Raw genomic sequence first — 19,800 nt, 5'->3', positions numbered from 1 at the left:
AAGAAACAGGGCACTGTTTGGAGGAATGTTCTGTGATAATCTGCACAAAATAGGAACCTATCACATTTCTTCCCATCACTGGGATTTGCTCAGAGAGGTGTGTCTTGTTGGTTGGTACTTGTGATATACCGGGTTTAATGAAAACATAATTAACACCTGTAGAAACAATTTTATAAAACAGCATGGCTACAGCACAAAAACAAAACTCCAATAAAAATGGAAAGGTGTTTTGGAATAATGATAACAAAAATATAATTGACAACAATATTTGTTTGCACATTTTAAAACGTATTCATGCAATTACATTGCATGTAGATTATGCATGGAAAACAAATCTAATAAACCTTCATAAATTTTTGTCCAAACATTACTTGTAGTATAATGTATCGAAGGAAGATACATACATGATATTATTACATTTAATAATTCAAGTTAATTTGAAAACAATCAATTATGTATTGTTCATAATACAGTATAGTTACACAGTTAAAGGGAATTGCATAAAAAGTATATACAAATGTTTATATTTGTAAATATAAAAAAGACACCCAAATATAATAATTCATAAATGAATAGAAAAATAATCATTAATAAAACAAAATGTAATAAATGAAAGATAACAAAAATATATAATAAATAAAAAAAATAATAAACATAAATTCATTATTAATTTTTTATTTTTTTATTTATTATATTTATTTTTTATTTATGATTTATTCTTTTCTATTTTATTTTTCATTCATTTATGTAATAATATTATTTTTGGGTTTCCTTTGTTATTATTAATTCATATTCCTTATGTAGATTATTAAATGCAGTTCTGTTCCAATTATTACCTGTGAATGATGATTAATTTGTATAAACAATGGTATAACAATGCTTCATTGAATGGAGATAGCATTTAAAACAATGAATTGATTGTCCACCTGAAATTTTCCAATATCAGCCTAGGCTTAAATGGCAGTTATTATTTTGTGGGAGGAACCAAGGTATTTTTTTTATTATTTGACAAAATAATAAATAAAAGGCTGCATGAATCCTAGTAATCCATGCAGCTTTATGCATAAACACTCTTCTCAGAACCAACTCCCTCTTTTCATGGTGCACTGTATACACAGCCTCCTACACAGTATATTGTCACTACAGCACAAAGATACTTTAGCCCAAATATTCAAACCTAGTAACAACATACATGGCAAACACAATGACTTGCACTATAGAAAGCTTGGGTTCATGCTGCAATATTTATGCCACCTCCTTCCTTCTGCTTGTGTAGGGATGAAATACAGTAGGACTCAAACTCCAACACAGATGTGGCTTGGGTGATATGTTTAAGCAGATTTCTTTCATACATTATTAGTATTGGACAGCATGTATTGCACCTTAAGCAAGGACAATTTCATATATTATATATTACATTTATAAAATGTGAAATATTTTGAGATTCTTACCTTTTTAAAGGGCCCCGGGACTGTCAGAAATTTGTAGATAAAATAAATAGGGACTAGTATCATTGATGAAAGTGCGATCATCCACCCAGTCCGATTAGCCCATGGAGGAAAGTGGTATTCATCGTATGACAGAGGATTGTAGGTCACTATACTAGTAATAACAACAAACTTCCGGAAAAAGAAAAAGAAAAGGTACACAGTTATTTAATTATACTTGCAAACTAGATTTTGAAAAAATGGCTAGAAATATGGTTAATTTCCCTTTTGCCAAAATAACATTTTATTGTAGCTCAAAGTTACATTGTCTAGTTTAGAGGAACATATACAGCTAATACATTAATATTTATGTTAACATTAGGCGTAGCTGACTTTCTTTATACTCATGCTACACCATTTAATAGTTTTCACTTTTTTTCCTGTCTTCAAAACCCTCACTAATTTATTTTCTTCATAAACATCTGACCTCATCATAAGATGGTTTCTATATTAGATCTGCCATTGACTTGCACCTAGCCTGATATTTATTAAACACCTTTTGCTCCTGCCTCCAAGACTTCTCCCAACCTGGCCTCCATTTATGGAACTTCCTACCACACCTGCCCAGATCCTCTCAGAAAATATACTTCTTCAAAAAAGCCTATCCTTTCACCACCTGATACTGTTGCCTATGGGTGTTCTACCAGCAAAAGATCCATCTATATTCCTGGTTTAACTAGCTTCCAATATTTCAACATTGCCCTCTTCTTGTAGACTGTAAACTTTCATGAGTAGGGCCAAGTCTATCCTCAGTTTCACTCTGCACCTCCTTCATCAACCTTGTATGCACTTGTTCTGTTTTTTGTTTATAATTTCTACGATTTGTTATCACGGCAGTAACTCAGGATGTGGCAGTGGTGCTGTCACCCAGGGTGCAAGACCCTAGTGGCAGTACCTTTGTAGCCCCATAGCTCCTGAATTTGGCTTGCAGGGTACCTGGAACATAACCCTGCAGCCATCATCACTGCCTTAAGTATCCTTTGTTCGCTCTGGGCATGCACCCTGCAGCTTGAAATGGCACCTAAAGCCTCTTGAGGAAACTTCCCGGTGCTGATGGCTTCACCCCCTCAGCATGTTCAGGTGGAGGGCACTGTTTGTTATACCAACTATTTACCACTTCATGCCAATGAAAGGTAATGCTCATATAACTCCATTCTACCTAAATTTTGAAAATAAAATGTGAAAAATGCTACGTGAGGTGTAACAATACTATCATATGAATATTAGACACTAAGCTTGAGCTAATTGTGATGCAGAATAATCCAAGCTTGTGCCAGTCATTACAGGACACAAAATAATGGTCTGCCATCTCCCAGTAGTCCAGATGAAACTTTTCCAACCTGCAGCTCCTGACAGGAAAAGTGAGAAATGTACTTGGACTCAATGGAAAATATACAGTTTACATTTTGGAACAACAGAAATTTATTTGAGAGACCAAAATGCAAACTTGCCTGACATAACTGGGGGGCAGATTTAATTAATTAGTTCATGCCTGTTGACACAATGCAAGAAAAGATAGTAAATATGTTCAATATATTTAAGCATGCCAAATAATTAGCTCTAACTCTGTGATAGATGTCAATTTATATTGTTGTTAAGTTACTTGCAAAGTCTACACATTTGTACATATTAGTTTTTCGATATTTCATTAAAAAATATAAAAAAAATACATTTTAAGTATTCATTTAAGAAGAATTGGTGCATTTAGAAAATACAATGCTGGTTCATGTGGAAGATCACTGGGTTAAATGTGAAAATTCTGCTCACATGGAACAATATTTAGCTGTGGGCTACTCTGCCTTATTCTACTAAGAAACATATAAATGAAATATTTGAGAAAGAATACATATGTCACAGGTTACCCTTCAAGAGGTGATGAGAAATCCTTAAATATCACGGATGCTAAATCTATTCCGGCAGGTGGCCATTTGCTGCATCATTAGGAGGCATTCGCTGGCTGAGGTTAAGGAGAGAATGCCATACGCACATTATAATGTAATCCAACAGAAAACTAGAGCTGCTCAGCTACTAATAAAAAAATAATAATTTATGAGAAATATTTAAACCATTCAATGCAAGAAGTGTCTTTTTTGTTACTAGTATTAAAAAACTTATATTCTATGTTTTTTTCTTATCTCCAAATATTTTATATTTCTGTAATGGTTTTTATATTTCTGTAATGGTTTTTGCTTATCTCCAAATACTGTGATTATCACATATCTTGATTCGACACAAAAGCTCGTCCCTCATTAGTGATGTATTGCGTTGGATCAGAATACAATGACAATACACTGTTAGGCATACTTACCTACTTTTAAAAAGCCTTTCAGGGAGATTGTGAAATCAATACCTATGTGGGCGTGTAGTCAGACTAGTCTACTCTCCCGGCACGGCCAGGAGGCTTCCCTGTGAGAGCTTTTAAGTTTTTCAGAGCTGCTAGCATACGCCTTGAGCGATCTGGGCAACTGATGACGCAATTTGTGCTTAATCGCATCATTGTAGCCCCGTTAATCTCTGCATTTGCATAGCGGGGGACGGGGCAATTTTGAAGCAAATGTGCCTTCGTTCCCTGCATTGTCCACCAATGCTACGCCACACCCCGGGTTGTGCCAACTTAGATGCCCCCTTGCGGAGGGAGCAGCTAGAAAGTCGGTAAGTATGCATGTTTTGCTTTGCTTTTACTAAATTTATGTCCAATTGTAAACTGTGACACAGCTCGGCATAGCTCTAATGTTTTTAAAAGTGCAATAGTAATAAAAGCTATTTTGAGTGTATTACTATTACACTTTTAAATCCACGTCTTCCTGTGTGAACAGCAGTAATGTTTTTGCAGATATCAATAATGCCTGTGTCTGCAGCATTTTTTTAAGTCTTCTCACATCTGTGATCATCGCTAAATGATATATTAAGATCTGTTAATGCACTCATAAAATATCCATTTGAATCAGCTATAAAGGAAGAACTAGTCTAACTCCCTTCTTGACCTAGGGTATTTCACATCTTCGTAATGAGACTAGATTTCACATAGAGAAGGTGTGATGGTTAAACCAGCTAGATTTTTATTATTATTTCATAGTTAAGAATTTTAAATGTTATATTCAGTGGCGTAAATTTGTCCCAGACGCCCGGAGGCAAGTTATAATTTGATCCCCCCCATCACAGCCGCTGATACTGTAGCAATTCACATGCAGATAGGCTATAGACAGACGAAGACAGCAGCTGTTGGGCTGACATGGAGCTCTCCACTAGTGTATGATGGCTTATCAGGTGCCGGGAAGAGGTGCCATGTATTGGGCAGCCGAGATAGTACACGCCGGGTACATAGTTACAGCCCTAAGCAGGGTGAATATGTTGTGGACAATGGAAGAGGTGCCCCTTCAGAGCTGGAGCCCGGCGGCAGGCGCCTCCATTGTCTCCCATAGTTCTGCCCCTGGTTATATTGTTTATTTTTCAATAGGCTTTTTTTGCAGATTGGTGAAACGCACTCACATACAAACATATTTAAAGTGGGAGTAACAGTGGCAAACACAGGATTTCTAGAGGGGGGCTTCCAAATGCTTTATTTTAGAGCGAGTGTGGCCAGTCCATGAAGAGGGCATAATTAGCACTTATCCAGCTTTAATATGTTACATATAAAGTATATTGTGTTGCATAATTCCAGCATATACAGGACCAGCGATCACAGAAAGCCATTAGAAGCGTAGTGGGGCCATCCTGTCTGAGCAGAATGTTTTTTCTCAGATGCAGGCATCATTCCAGAGCATTGGAGCAAGTCTATGAGTCTGTCTGGGGGAGCAGCTGATAAACCTAGCACTGCCCTGGACATATATGTACATTGATCTCCTTATGCACTGGATAGTGTATTACTATACAGTATTAATAATGAACCCTATTGATGGTCTCTAGCAGTGCACCGCTAACAGTGCATGTTTTCCACATCTCCAGTTGGTGCACGGGTATATTTATTACTGGCTGACACATTTTGAAAGATCCACAGGTGTTGCTAATCATTTCATTTGTGATACTGTGAAGAACATGCAGCAGTAGTAGCATTCTATTATATTACTTATTTCTATTGTGGTCATAGGGCCATGATTCAGAGCCACTCGTAAGCGGCCGCTCGTTCGCTCCGAGCGATGTTTGCCCAACTGCGCATGCGTACGGATCGTTATACGCATGCGCGAACCAGTCAGTGCGGCCGAAATTCATGTGCTCGCAAAATAGCGAATGCCTGATAATTTCAGTGACAGAATGAGGCGTATGTGGGTGGTAACAGGGGAAGGTGTTTGAAAACGGGAGTGGAGATCCGAACGGGAGTGGAGGTGTGTAGAGAAGCGGCTCTGTAATCAGTGCAACAGAGTCTGTTTCTTCCAGCACTGTTTGGAGGAATGTTCTGTGATAATCTGCAAAAAACAGGGCACTGTTTGGAGGAATGTTCTGTGATAATCTGCACAAAATAGGAACCTAACACATTTCTTCCCATCACTGGGATTTGCTCAGAGAGGTGTGTCTTGTTGGTTGGTACTTGTGATATACCGGGTTTAATGAAAACATAATTAACACCTGTAGAAACAATTTTATAAAACAGCATGGCTACAGCACAAAAACAAAACTCCAATAAAAATGGAAAGGTGTTTTGGAATAATGATAACAAAAATATAATTGACAACAATATTTGTTTGCACATTTTAAAACGTATTCATGCAATTACATTGCATGTAGATTATGCATGGAAAACAAATCTAATAAACCTTCATAAATTTTTGTCCAAACATTACTTGTAGTATAATGTATCGAAGGAAGATACATACATGATATTATTACATTTAATAATTCAAGTTAATTTGAAAACAATCAATTATGTATTGTTCATAATACAGTATAGTTACACAGTTAAAGGGAATTGCATAAAAAGTATATACAAATGTTTGACCTTTAAGGCGTGCTTAAAGGTCAAAACGGGCGTTTTATGGGTGTGCATAATTAAAACAGCAGCGTCATTGACCACGTCACTGGGTTATTTTATAGCCAGAACTGCTCTCAAGATTGTGGTAGCAAAAACCAACCACAAGAATAGCGAGCAGTTCATACCCTGGTCGATGTACTCGATTAATCTAATAAATAGCGGACATGACGTAGGATGCGAGCGGCCAGGAGGCGTAGTTTCCCAAAAAACGACCGCAAGTTTTGTTCGCTCGTTCAGACCTAGAGGCGTGAACAGACCGCAAACAGCGAACGGTTCATTTGAATAGCCACCCCTATTTTCAGGACGAGCGAGCGCTAATTGCGTCCAGCTCTGAATCAGGCCCATAGTGTGTGCTAGAAAGGGGGATTTCCAGGCAGACGGAAACCCCCCTGCATTTGCCTATGAGTAAAGGAAGGAAAGACCAGAGATTGCACAATTTGATGGGTTGGCTCGTTTTTGTGGGCTTGGGAAACAGTCATTTAATGTGAAACTTGCACATTTTTGTATTAATGAAAGAAAAATAGTAAATGCTATGGAAAAATAAAAAAGTGTTTTATCTTTATTTTATTGGGGGTAGAGCAGGGAGGGATCTGAAAAGAATGACATCATTTCTACATCCCCATACTAAAGTATTAATTGTATTTCTTTATTTTGACTAACCAGAAGAAAGGCAGGGCTCACAAATTTCCAACACAGTCTCCAGTATAGACCTGGCTTGAAACCAAGCATCTTGTAAATGTCGTCACTAAATCTGTCCACACCTGTAAAGAGGCACAAATAAGACATAAGTAAATCATGCAATACTGTCAAAGAAAGGCAATAAACATAGCTTAAAAATGTGTCATATTTATTGTTATAATTATTCTACAATAATTTCACTTGTAAATCTTATAAAAATGTTTCAATTAGCTAAATAATTTTTTTACTTTACATAAAAAGTAATAACTATATGACAGGATAACAAGAAATGTCGATGTTCACAAATTGAAATGCATATCTGAATTTTGTGCCTGATCCAGCAAGGATTGCAACTGCGAGTACGCAGCCAATCTGGTGATTGTTGCGTTCTGTGCATGCGCGAACACTCCACTGCGATCGGAATCCATCGCAGAGATTGACAAGAATTACCATTTTGGGGTGGTGATTGGGGGGGGTGGTCAGCGAAACACAGGCGTGCCAGTGCGTTTAAACGTCATTTCAGGGGCGTGCATATATTTTTCACTGCGATACCATACGCAGCTTGTGTACTCACTGCGTTCATAGAGGTTAGAAATTCCTGAGTAAGGTCAGAGCTTGTGCAAGTGTGTGTGAGGCTGCGATTGTACTCGATGTTACCGATGGTTTCGCAGTCTTGCTAAGTATTATGGATGTGGGCGTACTTATGTTGTGCGGCGACGGCATAGTGATCACAGAGGATTGGCATATCTTCGCAGTGAGACTGCGTGCATAATTGCTATTGCAATCGCAGTTGCGATTCGTACTGAGGGCCTGATTCAGACCCGCCAACGACAGGAGCGGGGCTTAGCGCCGGGGGGTAGCAGCGGCGGTCGGCGCATGCGCGGGGCACTGGTCACGGTATTTTTTTGCAAAAATACCGTGACTAGAGTGCGGATGGGGTTCGCAGGGACAGAGCTTTCTCGCAAGCTCTGTCCCTGCAAGGGATTTGTAGTAAATCCCTGTGATATTGCCTGAGGGGGTCATTCAGACCCGCTCGCGAGCAGCAGTATGCTCGCAAGCGGGTCGATGTTCCCCACTGCGCATGCGCACGATGGAGGGAGCGACGGGCTTTCCATCGCTCTGGGTCTCGCACCAAAGGGGGCGTGCTGTCGATGTTGATTGACAGCACGCCCCCTTTGGTGGGCGTGCCGGGGGCGTGCCTGCTAGACGGAGGCGTTCCCATGGGAACGCCTACCGTCTGAAGCCGGCCCCACTGACATCACTAGTGATGTCAGTGGGAGTGATTTGGCTCTGATAGAGCCAAAATCACTCCAGGGCTTGTGGCAGGGAGACCCTACCGCAGGGTCTCCGTTGCAAGTCCCATCTTTTTGGCCGCTCGTATATGCTGTGGGTGGTCACCCACAGCTATATGAGCGGCCCGGAGGCCACTCCATTTTCATGGTCAGAGCGTCCGGCTCTGAATCAGGCCCTGAATTCGCAATGCGATTTCAGTTGGTAATATCACACTACAATCTGCATTACAAATGCACATGGTTTGACAATAGTGTTAGTGAACTCAAGAAAAGGGGGCATAGACTTGAAAGACGATGGAGGAAGACGAACCTGGTAGAGGATAAGATAACACTAATCAAACATATAAGAGAATATCAATCAACAATCACTCGTAAGAAAACAGAGGGCCAGATTCAGACCAGGTCGCAAGCGCTGAGCGCTCACAAATGGGTCGATGGTGGCCCACAGCGCATTCGCACAACGGAGCCGGCTCCGTCGTGCGCATGCGCAAGACCCGGCTAGCGACGGGCACTCCGTCGCTCTGGGTCTCGCACCAAAGAGGGGCGAGCTGTCGATGTTGAGTCGATGTTGCGATGGGCGAGACCCTACCACAAGGGTCTCGTCGCAAGCCCGATGGTCGCGATGGTCTTGACCATTGCGACCATCATCCTGGCCGCTCGCAATAGCTGTGGGTGGTCACCCACTGCTATGCGAGCGGCCAAGAGGCCGCTCCAAAAAAAAAAAAGCCCGGCCCTGATTCAGAGCGAGCGCTGTCAGGCCCAGAGTTCCTCTCAAATGAGATCAAGGCAGCAAACAATAGGCCTGCTCTGCTTTTCCATACAGTGGAGATGCTTTGCAAACCAGCATGCCTGCAGCATGATGAAACCCTCTCCCAGTCAAGATGCAATGAGTTTTCAAAATTCTTTGCAGATAAAGTATCCTCCATCCGGGCTGGAGTCTCCACAGTACCATCAAAGGAGTGCCAAACTACCAAGCATGCCAAGGTAAGCCACCTGTCTCCCTGGAACAGCTTTGACATAATGGATGTAAAAGACATTGCTAAAATTATCAGAATGTTGCGACCCACCACCAGTGATCTGGACCCTGCCTCAACCACTCATAGGGTGTATAGACATTATTGGCCCTGTAATTGCAGGTCGCGACAAAAAGGGGGCGTAACCAGGTCAGATTCCACATATTTGGGGCGGGGCATGACAGCGCAATTGCGTCATCGTGGCCCCGTCCCCTCTTCACAATACCGTTATTAATGGCATTGTGATGCAGTGGCCGGGGCTACGATGACGCAATTCAGCGCAAATCGTGTCACCAGCCCCTCCGCAGCCGAGATTTATACTGTAAGTGCAGGGAGGACAGGATGGGTCGCCAGGGGCCCGGGAGGCTTGCCTGCCTTTCCGGGATATTCGGGAGACTCCCGGCCGAATCGGGAGGGTAGGCAAGTATGATATAAGATAACCCTTACTTTGCATTTCAAAGAAAGGTTTGTCCAGTTTATCATTACCATACCAATCCCTGCGTGAGGATATCTAAAGAGCAATTTGTCTACCTTTTAAAAAAAAGGGGGTCATTCAGACCCACTCGCGAGCGGCAGTACGCTCGCAAGTGGGTCGATGTTCCCCACTGCGCATGCGCACGACGGAGGGAGCTCCATCGTGCGCATGCGCGAGACCCGGCGAGCGACGGGCTTCCCATCGCTCCGGGTCTCGCACCAAAGGGGGCGTGCTGTCAATGTTGATTGACAGCACGCCCCCTTTGGTGGGCATGCCGGGGGCGTGCCTGCCAGACGGAGGCGTTCCCATGGGAACGCCTACCGTCTGAAGCCGGCCCCACTGACATCACTAGTGATGTCAGTGGGAGTGATTTTGGCTCTGATAGAGCCAAAATCACTCCAGGGCTTGTGGCTGGGAAACCCGACCGCAGGGTTTCCCTCGCAAGTCCGATGGTCGCGATGACCATCTTTTTGGACGCTCGTATATGCTGTGGGTGGTGACCCACAGCTATACGAGCGTCCAGGAGGACGCTCCATTTTAATGGAGGAGGGCCCTGATTCAGAGCGAGCGCTCTGGTCAGAGCGTCCGGCTCTGAATAAGGCCCAAGATACCTTATATATTCCTCATAAGTGCATAGGGCCTGATTCAGATCCGGACGCTCTGACCAGAGCGCTCGCTCTAAGTCAGGGCCCTCCTCCATTAAAATGGAGCGTCCTCCTGGACGCTCGTATAGCTGTGGGTCACCACCCACACCATATACGAGCGTCCAAAAAGATGGTCATCGCGACCATCGGACTTGCGAGGGAAACCCTGCGGTCGGGTTTCCCAGCCACAAGCCCTGGAGTGATTTTGGCTCTATCAGAGCCAAAATCACTCCCACTGACATCACTAGTGATGTCAGTGGGGCCGGCTTCAGACGGTAGGCATTCCCATGGGAACGCCTCCGTCTGGCAGGCACGCCCCCGGCACGCCCACCAAAGGGGGCGTGCTGTCAATCAACATCGACAGCACGCCCCCTTTGGTGCGAGACCCCGAACGATGGAAAGCCCGTCGCTCGCCGGGTCTCGCGCATGCGCACGACTGAGCTCCCTCCGTCGTGCGCATGCGCAGTGGGGAACATCGACCCACTTGCGAGCGTACTGCCGCTCGCGAGTGGGTCTGAATGACCCCCATAGTCTGTATATTCAAGCATGTTTCCCCAATTTCAAAACTGCGCACAGGGCTTTAAATACAATATGGTAAAATACACTATTACCTATACCTTTACAGTACATGGCACCCTGTGCCTACATTGTTCCTTTACCACTCAACTGATTAATTTTTTTCCAAAAACCGCTCAGAAATTGTTGGGTTTTATTATGACCGAATTACGAGCAGCTCTGAATCAGGCCCTAGGTCAAGAACATTTTTAATACTTATCTAACACGATTTTATAAAAAAATATTTTGTACATACATTGTATTCGATAAAAATAGCAATTCTTATGGTATACAGTAATGATGGCCATTGACAGCTGTACCATCGATGGCCGATGGGTTCAACCATCAATAGAAACCATCGATTGTTTGAGATCACAGACACCGATGTTTCATTAACCGGTTTGCAAACCATCGATGGTCGGTGGCCATCCCTAGTACTGTATACTGTATAGTATACCATCGCTAAGCGGAGGCCCCATATCGAGTCTTGATCGTACAGGAGCGCCATAATAAAAATAAAATGACTTATAACATCAACGTTAAAAATAAATAAAACCGTATTATTTTGGATGTGCCGTGATGTCATGACGTGACCTGGTGTCATTTTCTCTCTTCCACAACATCAGAAGCTCCCTACGGATGCCACTGGACCCTCCCACACTCCTGCTGGACCCCGTCGCACCCCGCCATGGACCCCCGCACCCTGCCCTGGGGGCCACTGAACCCCCGCAATGCAAGCCGGACCTCTTGCGGACAATGCCGGACCACCATGCTAGCAGTGATCGGCACATGGGGAGGGACTAAGGCCCTGATTCAGAGCCGGACTCTCTGAAAGAGTGCTCGCTCTGAATTAGGGCATTATTTTTTTTGTAGCGCCCTCCGTGACCACCCACAGCTATTGCGAGTGGCCAGGATGATGTTCGCTGTAGTCAGACCATCGCGACCATCGGGCTTGCGACGAGACCCTTGTGGTAGGGTCTCGTGGCCGCAAGCCTCAGAGAGCTTCTGGCTCTGTCAGAGCCGGAAGATCTCCCACTGACATCACTGGTGACGGCCAGCGCCCGTCGCTGGCCGGGTCTCGCGCATGCGCACGTTGGAGCTGGCTCCGGCGTCCACATGTGCAGTGGCCTAACATCGACCCGATCGCGAGCGCATAGCGGGTCTGAATCAGGCCCTAAGTTTGCAGAGGGACTTGGAGGTCCCTCTGTGATTGGCGGCTGCTAGAAGATGATCTTCCAGCAGCCGCCCACAGAGCTTTTCTGATTGGTCGCATCAGATGCGACCATGTCAGGGAAAGCCCAGTCTGGTGCGGTCGCATCTGATACGATCGTGCCAAGCAAGTGGTTAAAGATGGTGCCATGGCATGAGGATTAACCCCTTCAGTGGTGTGGTGTGGCGTGACGGCCATTTTAGTCACATGTGGTCGGGCTCCTACCACAGGGATACTATGTGTGATTTGAGCAGGACAGACGCCACGCCCCTGGCTGTGAGGCCACGCCCCCTTTTTTGCACACCATGACCCCTTTTTATGGCTCGGTAGATCACAAAAGGTTTTTAGCTTTATAAGTAACCAAAAGTCTGGCCACCCCTATGTTAGAGCCTCACTAATGCTGTACAAGAAAGAAGCAATGCTAATGCTAGTTAGAATAATAACAACTCATGAATTAAATAGTGACAAACATTTGTCATTTGTGCATGATGTAAAGCAAATTGCATAATCAGAATCTAATGATACAGCTCACAAAATGAAATTACAATAGGCAGCCTAATTTCAAAATCTGCTGATGAAAATGTAGCTGCTACTGAATTCAGCATCTGCTCCACAAGCTACATCAGAGAAGCACATCTTCCCACTCTGGTTCCCAATAAACATTATACTATAAAGGAAATGATAAGTAATCATAGGTAAGTGAAAGTAAAAACAACAGACAGTGCCAGGGCCGCTGGATCACCATCACAACCTTACAAACAAATGACAATAAAGTTCTTAGTTCAAGAAATAAAAGCCATAAATGATCTCAAACTCAGTAGAGGATATGTACATGCACAATACAGAGTCTGTGCCTGTGCAGATCTTACATCGGAGTTGTAAACAAGACATTGTACAACTACGTACAACTCTAAAACAAGCCCATATTTGATAAACAGGAGGATGATAATGATGTACATGTTGATCATTCCGAGACTGGTATTTCTGGGACTGTACTCAACCCTATAGAACAGTACTTGGCATTGTAGGCACTCACCCGACCCTGGGCTTGGCCGGTAATCAGTCACTTTTGAGGTGCTCATGCTGTAGGCCAAAATATCCAACTTTATTGCCATTTAAATATTCAGAAGTCACTGGTTCCCAGGATTCAGTCACTTGAACTTGCACAGACCTTATTTCACACCTTCATCTCACACCATATGTGGGGGTTTCACCTTTAAAGACAGCAAACTTTTGGTCAGTGTCTAAGATGTACATATCATGTTGGGTACAAGTAAGCACTCCAACTTCTTATCTACGGATGGCTAGATTTACTGAATCCAGTATGGTGGAGGGTTGGATAGCGTGAAGGGTGTGGAATAAAATATACAAGTCAAGCAACCAAATGTTTAATAACAATTTTAAGCAATACTATTTTTCATACTGAATTATCATCTTAAAACTGGAGTCACACTGAAGGAGTTGATGGCGAAAGAAAAAAAGCGAAATAATTGTATTCGATAAAGGTAATTTATTATGCAGAGCATTTCATTTTGTGCAGATGTGCCGTTTTATCTGTGTAGACTCTAGAGCCTTCATAGTTGAACACATATGTTCCAAATTTTATGATGGCTCCAACTTGTTAAGTAAATATAATTTTAGTACAGCCTACTAGCACTTTAGGACCACCCAATTTAAACTCTTTAGTTCTTCTCTTTAAATACTGTTTGGTTACACTTCATTTTCAAATTAAATAATCACAAGGAGCTCAGCGGGTCCCTGCTAACCAGGCAATGACCATGCAACTGCACCATCAACTCATTTATTAATGTAGTTTAGGTGAAACATTCAGTATTTGGGTACCTAGATCTCATCTAATTATCGGCCCATCTTTTCCCAACAGAACATATAACATTTTACAAATTACCCCATATTGGCATATTACTGTAATTCCATATAGTTTGCAAAAAAACAGGCACATGATGTCATAAATCATCAGTTGTGCTGCAGGTCTTTCTTCCACATTCATAGTCATCCATTGGCGTATTGGAAAAATAAGTCAAATGATATGCCATTTAGTTTATAACTAAAAACAGAACAAGTAGAAGTATAAACTTTGATTGACAATACAATTTTCCAAAATATTTTACTGTGGAACAAACTGCTTCTTCTAGCTACAGTAACTCAGTCTATGCCTTCATTCCTTCCTCCATTCTTCTACCCACATCGTGATCATATTATATTTACATGATAAGGCTAAGAAAATACAAAGATTCCTCTTTAATGAAATTTATTTGTGTTTATATAGAGGAAGTGCTTATTTTTGTTACAGTACAAGTGCAAGTATGCATTGGTCCATGAGAACATGATGGCACTAGTAGTCCAACAATAATGGCCAATTTCACCCTACGATCTACAGGCCAGGGGTACTATAACGGGCTGAATCTACCTCTAGGTGAAGGGCCCGATAGCACAGCCTGGTATAGAAGGGGAGTGAGATTTTGTGTTTTATTTTATTTATTTTTATAGCAATGTTTTTAGCAATGGTTATAAATTTGTTTCCCTGCACCTAATGTATGGCATGTTTTACACCTGTCTAAATTTGCATGCAGTTGGGTTATACCACTTGTGATTTAGGGGTTTTGAAATCATCACACACTGACAGCAGTTTGGGAAGTCACCTTCCAAGCTGCCAGATAGTAAATCCTGTAGTTTGGAGGTGAAGGCCGCTGGCTATGTGAGACAGTTTTAAAAAATATAGAGTGATCCACATATACAGTAGTAATAGTTGTGCTAATTCATTTGATGTGATATCATTGGAAAAATCTTGAATAGAATACGTAAACTAAATAACAGATTTCAGAGTTAAGGTGCCTACACACTAGACTCGCAAATGATGAGATGACATCAACGATTTCCCTTGATCTAACCGACAACTCCCCTGCACTCCCGGACCAACGATATCGTGCATAAAACTGTGCAATCTGATCAACAACCTAACGATCTGCGCCAAATCGTTAATGAGATTTACAGATCTTATTGCATGCAGGGAAGATCTGAGAATACGACCAACGACCCACGGGGCCGCGCATCGGCATCGTTATCATTTGTGGACACTGCACAACTTGTCGTTCCGATGTGTCGGAATCGGCCAAATCGTGCAAAAAATTGTCTAGTGTGTACCCAGTTTTAGCCTGTGGCTACTAAGGGGAAGATCTATCAATAGGCAGTTTTGTTCTGCTATTTTTTTAGCAAATTGCATGGTGATTGGTAATTCACCTAATCTACAAAAGGCAAATTTCCATGTAAATTTCCACATTTTCAAACCTAATCTCATTGGATTCAGATCAACATTGCATTAAAACCAATGAGATGCATGAATTTCCCATCTATTTTAATTGGCACATCAAGTAATATTTAATGTTTTAAAAAATAAAAGCTAAACTACTATTTTGGAACTAACGCAGTCACAGCAAGTCCTGTAACAGTTTACAACAGTACATTTATATGAATTTTATTTTGCACCTGATGCAGATTTAACCCTGGTTTAGGGTTAAAGAAAAATCATTTAAATGTATACTTTTGACATATACATTTCATAGCATTCTGAGGTCATTTAAGTATGTAACTTAAATAAATAAGGTATATGTGTGGGAAAATATCAGAGTACATTTAATTCATACTGTACATGTTTTATATATATATATGTTAAGTAGTGTGCATTAAACGAGAAAGTACTTGCAGGCAGGAGCTGCAGTCAGGTAGCCCATGTTTAACATGGGCGGACTGATACATGTAGGAGTGAATTGGTTCTTGTCAAGAAAAGAGGGTCTGATTAGAGATATACATACCAGGTATATAACAGCTGTCAGCAGCAGCTGACAGTTAGTCTGGAGTTCCCCTCCTCGAGTGCCCACCTCCATGTGACTCAGGTAGTGCGCCCATAGTGGCTGTCGGGCACAGGGGGTGTAGCTGGAGAGGAGGCATCAGCGGCGACGGTCAGCAAAGGAAACTTACCACTGACAGGCAGTGGAGCGTTGTCGCCAAAAGGATGGAGAGGTCATTGCTGCAGAGGTCCTGGCAGTATAGCATCCCAGAGAGAGCTGGAGTGGGAGCCCAGCCGGAGCTGGAGAAACTGGCAAGTAGCGGTACTCTGGGCGCAAAGGTCCCAGCATGCAGCGCTGCAGTGGTGGTTCTGGAGGTGGAGAATCAGAGTGCTTGGCAGCAACTAATGGCTGTGAGTGGGGTGGAGTTGGGGCACATCTCTGCAGCTGGTTGTCTGCATTCATGAAGAGAGGCACGTCTATGGCGATGTGAGGCAGAGGCAGTGGTGTAGCTATCTACAGCCAGAGGACTGACAGATCTACCATAGTGGAGCTATCCCAGGTTATAAGCTCAGGAAAGATAGCTGCATAGAGGGAATTGTCAAGACAAAAGGTGGTCCTTGTTTTCATGTTATGCCTGGCAGTTAGCAGAGCAAGGACAGTGGTGGTCCGGAATGAGTGAGCAACGCTAAAGGGGTTAGACACACTGCAGCATACCAAGTACCCACCACCCAACAGGTATTGAAGGAATCTCCATTACAGGGGATATTGATATCATATATTATTGATATATTATTTTGCCGGCTTTGCACTCCACAAGGCTGAGGTGGCCAAACTGTGTGTCTGCTTTGGAGCAGGTGAAAAAGAACTTTGCTGGCTACTGCATCTTATTTTGCTCACAACCAAAACACAGCAGTGATGGAGCAGCCGCCCTAATTGCATCTTGAGTATCTCTTTAACAGCAGGGATATAGAAACCGCTGGATGTCCGTTATAAACACTTCTGAAGATAAGTGAGAACTGGACTCAAATTATACAAGGTTATGGTCCGTATTCAATTAGCCGTGATAAGCCGTTTTCAGCATAAAGTACTCGCCGGTGACTAATGGTGCATACACACGATCAGAGTTTTTCTTCAGATATGGACGATAACGATTTAAAAATCGTTCAGTCGTTCATATCTGATGGAAAATCGTTCATATCTGACATGCCTGAACGATGGACGATCAACGATGCGCGTTCCCGTTTGTCAGATAACGATATCTGACATCTGATGGGTTTGCAGTCAGACTTGGACGATTCCATTCATTTTAATGCAGTCAAAAATCGTTCAATCGTTCAAATCCTTCAAATCGTTCAAAACTTTGGTCAAATCGTCCAAATCGTTCAAATCGTTTAATCGTTCAGTCGTTCATCTGACAAATCTGACAAGTCTGACAAATCTGACCGTGTGTACGCTCCATAAATTTTGCCAGGCAAAAACTTATCACCGTATTCAATTCCAAAGACTTTTCGCCTACACGGAAAGTCATTGGTATGAACCCGGCAAAAAAGATTCGCCTATGAAATTAATAGGGGTTGAAAAAAATTCAGAATTGCGGTTTTGGGGTGCACACTTCTGAAAACCCCCCATCACCCTTGGGACAGTCCCCCAAAGGTAAACGGCATTAAAAAAAATACTTTAGAACACCCCAAAAAAGTACTTTAATTTTGGGGGCGACAAAAAAGACAATGTTGGGGAACAAAGTTAAAAACTAGCTAAATAGACTCCAGTAGGGTCCCCAAGTATGCCCCAGGTGTTTTTTGATTGCAGGTGCTTGCGGAAGGAGAATTTTTTACATTTTATAAAACTTCTCTTTAACAACTTTAAAATACTGTATGTTTGCACTAGGGGTGTGCACCGGCCACTTTTCGTGTTTTGTGTTTTGGTTTTGGATCTGGATCTTTCTTCGTGTTTTGGATCTGGATTGGTTTTGCCAAAACCACCCTTCCGTGTTTTGGGTTCTGGGTTTTGTGTTTTGGATCTGTATTTTTTTGAAAAAAAGCATAAAAACAGCTAAAATCACAGAATTTGTAGGTTTTTCTGCTCCTATGCTATTATTAACCTCAATAACCTTAATTTCCACTCATTTCCAGTCTATTCTGAACACCTCACACCTCACAATAGTGTTTTTATGTCCAAAAGGTTGCACCGAGGTAGCTGGATGACTATGCTAAGCGACACGAGTGGGCGGCACAAACACGTGACCCATCTAGGAGTGACACTGCAGTGGCAGGCAGGATGGCAGTTAGAAAAACTAGGCCCCAAACTGTACATAATGCAAAGAAAAAAAGAGGTGCAAGATGGAATTGTCCTTGGGCCCTCCCACCCACCCTTATGTTGTATAAACAGGACATGCACACTTTAACAAATCAATCATTTCAGCGCCAGGGTCTGCCACACAACTGTGGCTGAAATGATTGGTTCGTTTGGGCCCCCACAAAACAAGCTGGCAATTAATGTGTCCCTGCACAAACTGGCTCTACGGAGGCAAGATGTCATCCTCATCCTCCTCATCCACCGATTCCTCACCCTCTTCAGTGTGTACATCCTCATCCTCACAAAGTATTAACTCGTCCCCACTTGAATCCACCACCACAGGTCCCTCTGTACCTTCTGGAGGCTGGTCTCCCTGGAAGAGCTGATAATTCATTTTGATGAACATCATCTTCTCCACATTCTGTGGAAGCAACCTCCTACGCCTTTCGCTGACAAGGTTCCCGGCTGCACTAAACACTCTTTCGGAGTACACACTGGAGGGGGGGCAACTCAGGTAAAATAGAGCCAGTTTGTACAGGGGCCTCCAAATTGCCTCTTTTTCCTGCCAGTACAGGTATGGACTGTCTGACATGCCTACTTGGATGCTGTCACCGATGTAATCCTCCACCATTCTGTCAATGGTGACAGTATCATATGCAGTGACAGTAGACATGTCAGAAATTGTTGCCAGGTCCTTCAGTCCGGACCAGATGTCCAAACTTGGTCCTGCCTGCCCTGCATCACCGCCAGCGGGTTGCTTAGGATACCTAAGTTTTTTCCTGGCAGCCCCAGTTGCGGGAGAAAATGAAGAAGGAGCCGTTGACGTGTCACGTTCCGCTTCAGCTGACAGTGTGTTCACCAGCAGGTCTTTGCACCTCTGCAGGCTTGTGTCGGCCGGAAAGAGAGACACCACATAGGCTTTAAACCTAGGATCGAGCACGGTGGCCAAAATGTAGTGGTCTGATTTCAACAGATTGACCACCCTGGAATCCTGGCAAAGCAAATGAAGGGCTTCATCCACAAGTCCCACATGCCGAGCGGAATCGCTCCGTCTTAGCTCCTCCTTCACTTTCTCCAGCTGCTTCTGCAAAAGCCTGATGAGGGGAATGACCTGACTCAAGCTGGCAGTGTCTGAACTGACTTCACGTGTGGCAAGTTCGAAGGGCTGAAGAACCTTGCACAACACGGAAATCATTCTCCACTGCGCTTGAGTCAGGTGCATACCCCCTCCTTTGCCTATGTCATAGGTGGATGTATAGGCTTGTATGGCCTTTTGCTGCTCCTCCATCCTCTGAAGCATATAGAGGGTTGAGTTCCACCGCGTCACAACCTCTTGCTTCAGGTGATGGCGGGGCAGGTTCAAGAGTGTTTGCTGGCGC

General features: G+C 43.1%; 1 protein-coding gene across 2 annotated transcripts in view; it reads right to left on the bottom strand.

The window, feature by feature from the left end:
• SLC6A2 (solute carrier family 6 member 2) overlaps positions 1–19,800 on the bottom strand; it is a 338,811-nt gene that overhangs the window by 8,198 nt on the left and 310,813 nt on the right. For both annotated transcript variants that reach the window (XM_088471851.1, XM_088471850.1), the window contains 2 exons: positions 7,114–7,214; positions 1,452–1,619 (listed from right to left, as the gene is read on the bottom strand). In XM_088471851.1, the coding sequence (XP_088327977.1) occupies positions 1,452–1,619; positions 7,114–7,214 (269 nt within the window). The remainder of the gene's footprint in view (positions 1–1,451; positions 1,620–7,113; positions 7,215–19,800) is intronic.

Source organism: Taudactylus pleione, unplaced genomic scaffold (assembly GCF_031769625.1).
Source record: "Taudactylus pleione unplaced genomic scaffold, aTauple2 ptg000117l, whole genome shotgun sequence".
Classification (NCBI taxonomy): domain Eukaryota; kingdom Metazoa; phylum Chordata; class Amphibia; order Anura; family Myobatrachidae; genus Taudactylus; species Taudactylus pleione.
The sequence above is the reverse complement of the archived record's forward strand: the minus strand, read 5'-3'. Positions and strand labels throughout refer to the sequence as shown.